The sequence below is a fragment of the Podarcis melisellensis genome (genome assembly GCF_964234715.1).
Source record: "Podarcis melisellensis genome assembly, chromosome: 6".
Classification (NCBI taxonomy): domain Eukaryota; kingdom Metazoa; phylum Chordata; class Lepidosauria; order Squamata; family Lacertidae; genus Podarcis; species Podarcis melisellensis.
This window is the reverse complement of record NC_138538.1, coordinates 67,304,726-67,316,900: the sequence shown is the minus strand read 5'-3', so window position 1 is coordinate 67,316,900 and position 12,175 is coordinate 67,304,726. Positions and strand designations below refer to the sequence as shown.

At 40.5% G+C, this 12,175-nt stretch overlaps 1 protein-coding gene and 1 long non-coding RNA gene across 20 annotated transcripts in view; one reads left to right on the top strand and one right to left on the bottom strand.

Annotated features, from left to right (window-relative positions):
- The window catches only part of ADGRL2 (adhesion G protein-coupled receptor L2), a 244,508-nt gene that overhangs the window by 19,552 nt on the left and 212,781 nt on the right, over nt 1–12,175 (bottom strand). For all 19 annotated transcript variants that reach the window (XM_081914094.1, XM_081914087.1, XM_081914086.1 and 16 more), the window contains 2 exons: nt 11,177–11,397; nt 8,122–8,188 (listed from right to left, as the gene is read on the bottom strand). In XM_081914094.1, coding sequence (XP_081770220.1) covers nt 8,122–8,188; nt 11,177–11,397 — 288 coding nt within the window. The remainder of the gene's footprint in view (nt 1–8,121; nt 8,189–11,176; nt 11,398–12,175) is intronic.
- Nucleotides 194–2,945, top strand: LOC309371568. Its single transcript, XR_014169207.1, has 2 exons — nt 194–442; nt 2,735–2,945. It is a non-coding gene; the product is annotated as an uncharacterized lncRNA (long non-coding RNA).

Below are 12,175 nucleotides of genomic sequence, written 5' to 3'. Positions count from 1 at the left end.
AAACCAATGTGGTTTATGAAGCAAGCCCTCCTACCTCCCTACAGCAAACATCTCTTCCTCCACCCCCCAAGACAGCAAACACTATCCATAACTGGGGTCAGTGATATCATCATGCTACTCATGCCAGTAGACGGCTAATCAGATTTGAAAGTGCCAAAAGAATCCTTTGTGGTGGGGGGTGCTGAGTAGAAGGAATGTTCCTAAATTTTGGACATGGTGGATTTTTCCTGGTCTGGAGCATACAGTGTTTTTTGTAGCTGTGTGATTTGTGCTCATATTGTATTGTGATGGCCATTGGCTATAAACAATAAAACTTATTGATTGATATAAAAATAAAAAATTGAGTGTCTGCTTAAGCATAGAAAGTGAAAGAAAGAGAAAGGGTGGCAGAACAAGAAACACTGCACTTTGATTCAGCTGATAAAGGTCCTGTAATATGATGGTAAGTGAAAATGAAAGTCTCTTTAAGAATACAACATACTGTAGTTCTAAAGCAAAGTAACTAAGACATATGACAACAGAGCATGAGATACTTGTTCACCACATCTCTGTGAAATATGATACAATTTAAAGTATCAAGCAAACCAAAGCACACTAGTTCGCTCTGTGAAAGCAACATTCAGAAGTCCTGGTTTGCCTATGCTCCAAGTACCCATTAGAAAAGTATTCGCTTTCTTGCTATTAAACACACGCACCTGGTAAGAACATCACCATGGTAGGTGAGAGCTCTGGGAAAATGCCTCTCCTCTAGATAAATCACCTCTAATCAAGGGTTAAACAAACTCGGACAGATTGCCATAATATCATGTAACATGGAAAGCAGAAAGGGGCAGAGCAGAGGAACTTGTTGAAGAGCATACACTCACAAGAAATGACTTGTACTCGGAATTTTTATGAAGAAAATGTTTTGCTTATTCTTCACTCTCCTGATTCTTCTCATTGCTATCTAAGAAATCACAAATATTTGTAAGGTGTGATTGGGTGATATATATATGACAGTTTAAATGCTTAATTTCTTAAAGAACATTAATATTGTGTGCGCCTTGAAAGCCACTGAATTGATTCCTTCAAGGAATTGATTCAAACTGACTCACGGAAATATTTCTGCTGTCACAACACTATAAAATGATCTTGTAATTTTCTTGTGATTAATGATTCCTCTCAAAGGGTGTGAGAACTGTGGACCTATTGAGTGAGGGTGAAGTGTGTGGAGAAGGAGACTTTTCTGCATGCCTAGTCCTAGCTCGCAATATGAGCCATGCATGAAATCCCAGGCACAAGAGCAGAATACATATATTGTCTATATTTTGTAAACCACAATTTTCCAAAACAACACACTGTTATGAACTCTGTAAACTAAAGTCAACAAAACCATTTCTACTACTGCACTATTATTATACAAAAGCCGTCTGAAATGCTAAAAGGCCCATCCGGTAGCACCAGTAGAACTGGGTGTGGTGTAGGATAGTGATATTTTGGATATAAGCTTTGTTATATTATATTGTGAACAAGTTTTGTGCCTGCATATGCAACCCCTTTCCTCGATGCAGTTAAAGCAAGACATCACTTACTTAGCCATAGCTTCTCATTGTGCCTGAACTGGTAAGCCATGGTTACCAGGTACAGAAAAAGTTAGGATCTTAAACCAACTTCAAGCTGTGTTTTGAGAACTTTGTAACCATAGTTTCCCAGTTCAGATGTAATGGGAAAGGACAGTTGATTGAAGTGTTACTGGTGTAATTGAGAAGGGCAGAGAAGAGGCAATGTGTGTAGAGAAAAGGCTTACAAAACCAAGATGTAATAAGCCCAACTTGGCATAATGTCACCTTTATGCTGATCACCTCTTCAGTGGCAGTAGTGGGGGACTGGTTTCAATTCAGGGTTAGTTTCAGTTCTCCAGCTTCCACCAAGTGGTCATTTTAATTTGCTATATGTCACTCTGAATAATCAAATAGTGGCATACAAATGAAGATAAACCAAACTAATAAGCGAGTGAATGGTGTATTGCTGACAAGGCATCTGCAGCTATGGAAACATGTACTTGAATCACAGAAGCTTATCACATTATGGTGAATTCATTTTTCTAGGATGTGGTAAGTATAAAGTATTAGACATCCCTCTCCATACTGCCAGCACAGGAACTATGCCTAAATTTCTAAAACTTCCATTATTCACACTGAGGATTTGCCCAATGCCTATTATGCTATCACTGCAAAGTTGCTTTGTCTTGGATGGACAGTATCACTAAGGAGAAGTAATGTTGTCTCTTTAGAGATCATATGTTTCCCTATTCATGAAACAGAACCACATCCAGAATGCTTTGGGTCAGTCATCTTCCTGCAGGCGATTCCTAAGGCTCATGAGAATCTCTCTCAGGAGCGCAACACAAATGACAAGTCTAACCAACCTCGAACCTCCTTGAATTATATTAAAGCGAAAAGAGGCAAAACACAAAAAGTCAAAAGTGTGGGCTTTTCTGACCAGAGTTTGCCAGAGTGCACTGTTTGTTTTATTAAAGCCATCAAGCTGCTCAATTGCATTACATTGAGCTTAGCAGCTTAAAATTCATTCCACACAGCCTGAAGTGCTGACATGGATATGATAAGACAGAAGAACAGAAACACCACTCCGAGGTAACCTAGCTGAACTGCACATGTTCTGACCCTGTTTGTCCTCCCTGGAGCTTTTGTTACCTGGCAGAGGCAAGCTCTAAAATTGCTCTTCTATCTCGCAGATCCTTGCTCTTAGCCAAGCAGAAGCCTATTCCTCTCTGGGACTGGCAGCCCGAGAAGTGTTGTCTGAAGGAGCCCTTCGAAAGGAGTGCGCAAAGCTGAACTCTCCCTGAACTTAATTAATTATTAAGGATGCAGATGGAGCTGTCCAAATGATAAGAACAGCTCCTGACGTGTCATGATCCAAGCTTTCATTAAATCATTTCAGGCATACTAATGGCGTTCCACTGCTCATTACTCTCACACATGCTTTCTTCCATAGATACAATAACCCCGGTGCCCCGTAGTCTGAAAGGAAAGTCAACTGCTCTCCTTCAAGGATCTGAACGCCTTATGTTTCCTAAAGCGCCGAGAACGGGCAAGGTTATTTGGGAAGGCAGGCCTACCTAACCTTAAGAGGGAAAGCATCGGGTGGGTGTGGAAAGGAAAGGGAGGGTAGTGATATTTACTTTAAATGCAAAAAACAGCAAGGCGTGCAATAAATAAAAAGGCTGTGATCAAGAAACACAGAAATACATAGTCAACAACGCAGTGCAGAGCTGCATGTGCTTGATCCCGTTCAAAACAATGAGATCCTAATTCTGACCAATATGCCCAATTCTTATTTTTAAGGAAGGCAGAAAAGCTTATATAAAAATCGGTGTATGTATCAAAAATTCCGATAAAAGGACGAAGTCAATGGAACGTCCGGTTGCAGATTTCCCCTTGAACACTTACTGTTCCCAAAGAACACAATTTTCTTCCAGTTCCTTTAAAACAAATAGATAACATTATACTGCCCATCTCCTTCCCTCAAATTAGCAGCCAATTTCAACAAGATCATGAGTGCCTAAATTTATATTAGATTATCATGGCCACAGAATCTTATCTGAGAATGTACTAAATAAATCTTTTGCTTGAATTACAATGGACTAAAGCCTCAAGATCATATAAATGCTGATAGCGGTCCATTAAATCACCGACACTCAGGCTTTTATTTTCTGCAACTTATCAATTAAGATCAGTATAGGCTATAATTTATCTAACTGTTCCTTAATGGGTGTATTAGTCTTTCCCCCCAAAGGAGTCTACAATTTTGTGTATGTGGGCTGGAGGTGGGAAAAGAATAAGATCTCAAATTCTAAAGCCAGTAAATTAAAACTGTGGTTGTTCTTAATTCAGTGTACACATCTGTGTTCTGTGTACACATGATAACAGTTATGCACAAGGTAACATATTGAGAGGGACTAGAAATACTCTGACGAATATGTGATGGAGGCAAGGGGGCGGAGGCGAACCCAGGAGAGGAGGGGCAGAGATTTTGGGGGTTGGGTGCCACCCAGGAGCCAGGAAAGGAGAAGAGGATGGGTCCGAGCAGTCAAGAGTTGGAGGTGGGCATGCAGGACAAATTGGAAGTGGAGGAAGAGACTGCTCACTGTATCCAAGAAGGCTCAGGTTGCGTGTGTGCACTCATGTCAGACAACGGTACCTAAGCCCAGACACAAACTTGGAAAACAGCTATGTAGACAACTACATAGTGTGGGTATCCGGTGCGCCTAAGGAGCTGCTTTTGTAAATATAGAATTAACTATCTGCTGTTTGCCTTTCCTGGCTGGGTGTGCCCACATATGTGTAAGGAAGAAATGAGGGGGTGGTTTTTTTTTTCTGTGTTTCATACTCAATAGTGACCCAAAAAGCTTGGTACAACCTATAATGTAGAGTTTGAAAGTCCATTAGAAGTAGCTCACATATTATGAGCTTTTCTGTTAAGGACTACAAACACAAACTCCATTTTCAGTGCACTGTATTTAACAGAGTCATACACAGTAGTCTACAGTACTTTCTCTATAATGTGCTTGAAGGCAGCCCAGTATTGGGCCGACTCTAGCATACTCTGCATTGAGAGTTGCATTCCAGCTAACAAATATTCCATGATTATTGCAGCACATTGTTGTGGCTAAATAAATTGTTAAATAGTAGCAACAGCAACAGCTGTTGTTGTTATACAACCATCACCATATGTTTGTAAGGATTGTAATGGTAAATTCTTGAATGGCGCATATACATTAATGTACACCCATACCTCTTCTGCAGTTACACTGTTCACATTACACTGTTCTCGAATCATTACACTCTCTTTTCTTTTGGTCGGTACGATTAGAGGGCAAAGCAATTGCCAGAGAAGAATTACTCCCAGGAACTGTGCAGTGATTGCTACCTGCTGTTTCATATTTTTTGAAGTTGGGAATACTGCTCCCAAAGGCCTTTCACTTCTCAGTCTAAATGATTTGCAGGAGGATAATAATGTCATGGCCGGTAAATAATAGTAGACTCTGACTGTACATGGTCAATATGATTAAATGTCCCTCACCCCGATTTTCACTCTGACCTGGTTATGAGGAAACACCAATATCTGCCTCAATGCCCAAGGCCCACACAAAGTGTAATGTTATTTAAAGACAGAGAAAGAGAGGGAGGGGGAGAGAAAAAACCCCAAAGAAAGTACTGCTCACAGTAAATGATGCTGTTATTTTTGTAAAAAAAGAGAGAGGGGGGGGAGGAGACATACCAAGACCCTGGCTCACTGAACTTTAGCTCTCACATTACTTTCAGCCACTTTATTCCCACGCCTGTGACCAGTCCACTTGCAACAGAATTACATGTGAATGAGGTGGCAGAATGGGCTAGTACTTCAGGCTGCAGGTAGGAGATGCAATTTTTAAATACATAAAACACTCACAGTCCTCAGCATTCTAAGTGTGCAATATGGGCTAGAAACTTTCTCCCTGGCGTACTGAAGTTCTACTTGTTGGGATTATTATCATTTTTAATAATTTAGGAAGCAGTAGCAGACAAGCATGGTGGCCTGGCACCACTCACCTGACCTCTGGTTTGTTTCACCATTGTTGCTTTCTGGGAGGTAGAGAGGAGGAATGAGGCAGCGGTGAGGCTAGCACACTACAGAGGCACTGGCGGGAGAACTGGATTGGTTCCTCCGGTGTGTTGGGCACTGTACCAGCTCACTGCTGGCTAACTACTCCTCTGCCTCCTGGTAAACAGCAGCGACACAGCCCAACTGGAGAGCAGGAGTGGTGGTGCCACACTGCAATGCCCTCTGCTATTGATGTGGCAGAACTTCTGTTGCCACACTCCAGGCTTCAAACAGGAAGGGGAAGCATAACATGCAAGATTATCTCACTTACTGTGGAACAATCACGTTTTGCCCCTATGGAGAGAAAAGAAGTGGCTATGGCTTATTTCGGTGCGATTCTAGCTTACGTGTTGTGTTGCATGAAGAACAAAAATTGTACCATGAGGAAAGGAAGTGCTCAGTTGGATGATTCAGCCTGCAATGTTTCTTTCAAAAAATACCAAGGAGTCCTGCATGCCGCTATACAGAATTAAAAGCTGCCATTTTTAATTACGATCTAAAAAGTCAAGAGTGGGAGCATCACTTCCCATATTATATATACTGGCATATCTCAAATAAGTTGCTGTGTCATGTTTCCTCTGCACACGCTTCTATCAGCCGTGTTGCTTGAGATGATGAAAGGAGAAATTTTAAAAAACAAAACACTATCCTTATAGTTGTGTGATTATGAATTATGCACCTGCTCTATGATGCACACTTCTTATATGCCAGTGAGAACTTCAAGAATGAAGAAAGAAATCCTGTTAAACCACAGGAGTATTTTACCTCCTGTCAAATCCTCAGCCATACTGTGAAATAGCTAGAATCAGATTTTGCCACCAGACTGCTATGTTGTGCAATCTGTGTATACCTTATGCCAATAATCAACCCAAATAGGGTTTTTTTTCCTGTTCAATCACAATAAATATTGCACATACAGATTAATCTTCCTGATTGGCATGAGTTATGTTGTATGGGATGCAATGGGATGTATAAGTCACAAGTGATACTGATTCCCTCTACACCACATCCCACACTATGCAAGAGGGGTCAGTTCCCTGACTCTCAGGAGTGTTCTGCAATGTGGAGGAGGGGCAAGCCAAGCCACTGATTTCAATTCTGTGCGTTATGTACAGTGTTTTTCAAAACATTTCAATAATGTGATTTACAGTATGATTAACGCAATGAACATGATGGGGAAAATAAATACTATTTGTCTGTGTATAACGTACAGCTTTGCTGAGAAAAAAACTGCCTTCTCTGGCAATCAAGGATAAAGATTGGCAACTCAGTCTTACAGAATGACATTAGGTGCCATGGGTACGACTCAATACATATAGTGGCTTAAAGGTTGAGACTGTAAGACTATTCCAAGAAGATAAGTTTCTACTTGAACAAGGCTGAATTTTGCACCAACACATCAGCCATGTTGCAGCGATGTTTGGTAAAATGAAAAATGATACCTTCCCTCCCAAAAGGATCATTAGCATTTGCATTATAGAATGTGTGAGGAAGAATAGGGTCATTTCCTAAACAAGTACATGGATGGGATACCACCTGAAAACCACCTATACAAAGCTTTGAACTTCTTGGATGAAGAGCAAAGTAGAAAGAAAGAAAGAAAGAAAGAAAGAAAGAAAGAAAGAAAGAAAGAAAGAAAGAAAGAAAATAAAAGCCTATTAACAGTCCTGCTTTTAAACAGCACTGCTTTAGTTCAGCAGGTACAGAGATAATATTCAATAAATGATGATATGTCAGGGATACTTTAGCTGTGGTTCCCGCATTGCAGGGGGTTGGACTAGACAACCCTTGGAGTCCCTTCCAACTCTATGATTCTGCAAAGATATCTCAAAGGCTCTGAAACCAGAAGGCAATACAGAAATCCCAAAAGTATCATCTCAAGGGGGGGGATAGCACTGTGCCCAAATCAAAACTAAGACTTGTGATTCATATGCCATCACAATTGTACAAAGCCTCTGGTCGAAATTCGCCGATTTGTGTACAAACAACAGAGAGAGGTTTCCGTATCTCCCAATACTGGAACCCAAGGTCATCCAATTAAGTTGAATATTGGAGTGTTGGATACTGGGACAGACAAAATGAACCCAGTGCATAGTAGAATTTGCTGCCACATGACGTGGCGCTGCCCCCCCCCCAACTTGGATAGCTTTAAAAGGCAGTTAGACAAGACTTTCAGTGGCTAGAAGTTGTGATGGCTGTCTTCTACTTCCAGTATCGGTATCATATCAGCAGTTGCTTTTGGGGGGGAGACAACCCACGAGAAGTGAGCTTTCCATGAGCATCTGGTTGGTTATAGTGAGAAGATGATGCTGGAGAACATGGGCCTATGGTCTTATCCAAAAGGGCTATTGCTATGACAGTTTCACAGCAAATATAACCTGACTTTCAAAGTACTTTGGTCATTTCCACTGTAATAAATAAAGTGGATTGGGAGAGAGGCAGGCAGATGGGCGGAAAGGAAAGAGAGAATATTCTTACCAGAATAATGAAGGTAACAGGCCCAATGAAACTCCAGATAAAATAGTTGTCAACTTTGAGCCAGCAGCTGTTACAGAAAAAAAAGAAGAAAAGTGGCGTGAGAATAGCACATTCACTCTATGTTACCAATGGAAAGTAGACATCTCTTAGGACTTATTCACGTGGACTGGCTATGATGTGACTTTTTTTTTAGTAGTAATCCCATGTGGACATCCATATGAAACCTTTTCTTGAAAATGGATACACAACTGGCTGCCTTGCTTCCTTGTTTGTATGTTATTCCTGAGCATGATTTGGAGTGTCAAGTGGGAGGAGATTAACATCATTCAATGGCATGGTCACCAAGGGAAACTGCATTAGCACACCATAAGTGTTCTACGTTGAGAAAATCAGCCGTGCAACTCTCTCTTTCAGTTAAATGCATGGAGATGTAATTCTGAACACTAGCATATGCTTGAGAATGTGTCTGTTTATTGAGCTTTTCACTAAGGCTGTTCAACAAGACTTCCTTATGATCACCTGCTTCCATCTTTACGCTCATTAATTGTTGCCTATCAGTCCATTTTCTTCACACTATTGCAAACCACCTGCATGCCCACGCTCCCAATTGATGGTGGTGCTACAGTACCTTTTACACTTTTCAAATCTGGAACCTATCAAACCTCAGAATGAAACTCAAGGCCACGTCCATTTTCCTTTCTCAATGCTTCTCATTCAAGCTTATTTATTTCCACCTTCTCTCCCCGCCCCCACTTCTTTTCAATAAAATGCAACAAAAAATAGTGATGCTGCCACTGGTACAGCTCACCTTAGAATGGGGTCAACCAACAAGTTGAAAAGCATCAAGCGTTAAAAAGATGCCCTGTGTGGTACAGCTAATCAACCCCAAGGGGTACCTGGAAGTACAGGGCAACCACAAAAAGCCTGGTATTTAAATAAGCAACTCGGCTTCCTTTTGGGTTAGTATTTGATATAGGCTGTGAACCCAGGCAAAAGTATAGATGTGGGTCCCCCTCTCCCCACACAGCTTTTCCTTGTGCATTTAAAACATGCTTTTAGCTGTCCATCACTTGACTATCCCCAAGGAACGCCAACTCAGAAAATGATTAAATGTCATATTTCTTCTTCTGCAGAGCAGCATAATGCAAACTAAATGCCTCAGCCCCGCTGCTGCAAATTTAATAGTTAAAACAAAAAAACCCAAACAGGATTAAACTAAATTACGCATCAGTTTATTGGGACTCACTTCACTTACGCATTCACTTTTCATATAGCACAGCTCCCTACTGAATTGGTTTTGTTTGTCTTCCATCAACAGCAGAATCAAGCAGCTTGCTTGTATTCCAACAGTATCTGCCCATACTGTAACTAATTTCATCAAAGGACAAACTCTATTGGAAGGCACATTTATGCCTCTAGCAACACAAACCCTCAGAAAATATATATATATATATATATATATATATATATATATATATATATATATATATATATGCAGGTTTTGGTGTCCTCGGGTGTCTTCCCGTGTAAAAGTTGGGGTGTCTAGGCGACGTTTCGACGAGGTCTCACTCGTCATCTTCAGGCTGGTGCTTTCGGCTTCTTGTTACTGGAACAGAGCAGGATCTCAGTGTTTGAGTTCCTATAAATACTGTTGAGGGGGTGTGGTGTATAGCCTCCAATGTTCTGGGCAGAGAGGAAGTTCCCAGGCTAGTGTGCCTTTTCTTCTTTTGTTCCTTAATTACTTGAGGGATATCTTGAGTGATTTCTTGAGTGATATCCTGAGTACCAAGATATCCCTCAAGTAATTAAGGAACAAAAGAAGAAAAGGCACACTAGCCTGGGAACTTCCTCTCTGCCCAGAACATTGGAGGCTATACACCACACCCCCTCAACAGTATTTATAGGAACTCAAACACTGAGATCCTGCTCTGTTCCAGTAACAAGAAGCCGAAAGCACCAGCCTGAAGATGACGAGTGAGACCTCGTCGAAACGTCGCCTAGACACCCCAACTTTTACACGGGAAGACACCCGAGGACACCAAAACCTGCATTCCTGTACCCGTGAAAATCTACGAAAGCATATATATATATATATATATATATTTGCTTTCGTAGATTTTCACGGGTACAGGAATGCAGGTTTTGGTGTCCTCGGGTGTCTTCCCGTGTAAAAGTTGGGGTGTCTAGGCGACGTTTCGACGAGGTCTCACTCGTCATCTTCAGGCTGGTGCTTTCGGCTTCTTGTTACTGGAACAGAGCTCTGTTCCAGTAACAAGAAGCCGAAAGCACCAGCCTGAAGATGACGAGTGAGACCTCGTCGAAACGTCGCCTAGACACCCCAACTTTATATATATATGTATATGTATGTATATATATATATATATATATATATATATATATATATATATATATATACATATATATATATATATATATATATATATATATATATATATATACTTTAAATATATATATATATATATATATTTGGGGGGTCTACCTTTTGTCACTTTGTATAAATATCCCTACTTTTTACAAATAGAAAACAGTGGGCTAATTTTAATCCGATTCTTTCCCAATAAATATTATCAAATTGAACCACTGGGGCAGAAACACTGCACTATCGTTCTCCAGAAAGAGAACTGGCTGGAAAGCATGCTGAACAAAGAAATCTAATGAAGTGTTAGCTTAAAACTAGGGCAGGGGGGTTAAAGCAAACCAGATACTTTTAAGTATAGTAGAATTTTATTTTGTTTTATTTTACTTAATATTCATTGGAGGCCCAAAAAGTTATTTACTTTTTCTCCCAATTTGTTTCGGGTCAATCTTTTGTGTTAAAAAGAAAGGTGGTAATTTAGAATCTTGCCTCTCCAGGGTACAAATTCTCTGAACCTAGAAAATTACAAAAGACCTGATTGGAATTTGCACACAGCCTTGCCATTCTCGTACCAATAAAGCTTTCTGGTGCTATTTTAGTCTGTCAGGGGCTCTGACAGCTAACACGCTTAAAAAATAAAAATCGCCTGAAACACTCAGGTCACTAGCAATTACTTACGCATTTTGCGCTCCATAGCTGGAGTAGTCGATAGCTGCCGAGACACCAACAACAGTGGCAGGAAAGAGGTAGCCAGCAACATAGTAGTACTTCTTCCTAGAATATTCACTTTCAAATACTTCTACTAACATGAGATAGAGCTGCACCCCTTCTAGGCACATCCAGGCAAAGGCTGCCAGGAAGAAAAAGTGTAAGAGGCCTGCAAATATTGGGCATGCAATCTGCAAAGAAAGAGAAACAATCAAATGCAAGGTGCAACACTTCTCAACCTTCCCACTGATGTATTCAGAAAACGAAATAATGTGGATGTTAACAGCTTGGTTTGTAATGGCAGCATACTGTATATGCAATAATTGAAACCCTCACCCCATACACACACACACTGCCCCCCCCCCAACATAAAACTTCATAACTACTGAAAACTGTATTGTGTTCCCAGTAGCTGCAGCTTCTACTCTCTTGCACTCTGTGAGTTAAGATATAGAAAGTATGTGCCTATTAGCATTCTTTGACGCAATGGAATATCAAGTGTGGCAAGCAGTCCATTAATTTTTGGTAGCGCAATGTTAACACTCCGCTGTAAGGCTTATATTGCAGATGATTTGCTACAAGAAGATAAAGAGCCCCAGCTACTAGATGTATTATTTATACCTTCTGTTGAAAATTCTTATGCCTCTGTCAGAATATTCCATTTCCCTTTAAATATCAAATATCGTTGCTTTTTCTATTTTTAGGAAGATCTGCTATCATATCACTAGCCACACTCTGTAGATGAGTGCAGAACAAAATCCTACCGACTGACTCAATTCTAAGGGCATCTTATTTTAGAAAAACCATGGGTTCAGCCTTATGCCGTGAGATTTAGGAAAAGGCTAATCTGAAATGAGAAGTGAAGACACACAAAGGAAAAGAATTCCATAGCTTTCTATCTCTTAAGGATAGGAGTGTATTATTTCTGTGTAACATTCTCCTGTATCTGGGGGCACTAGGTACACCTAC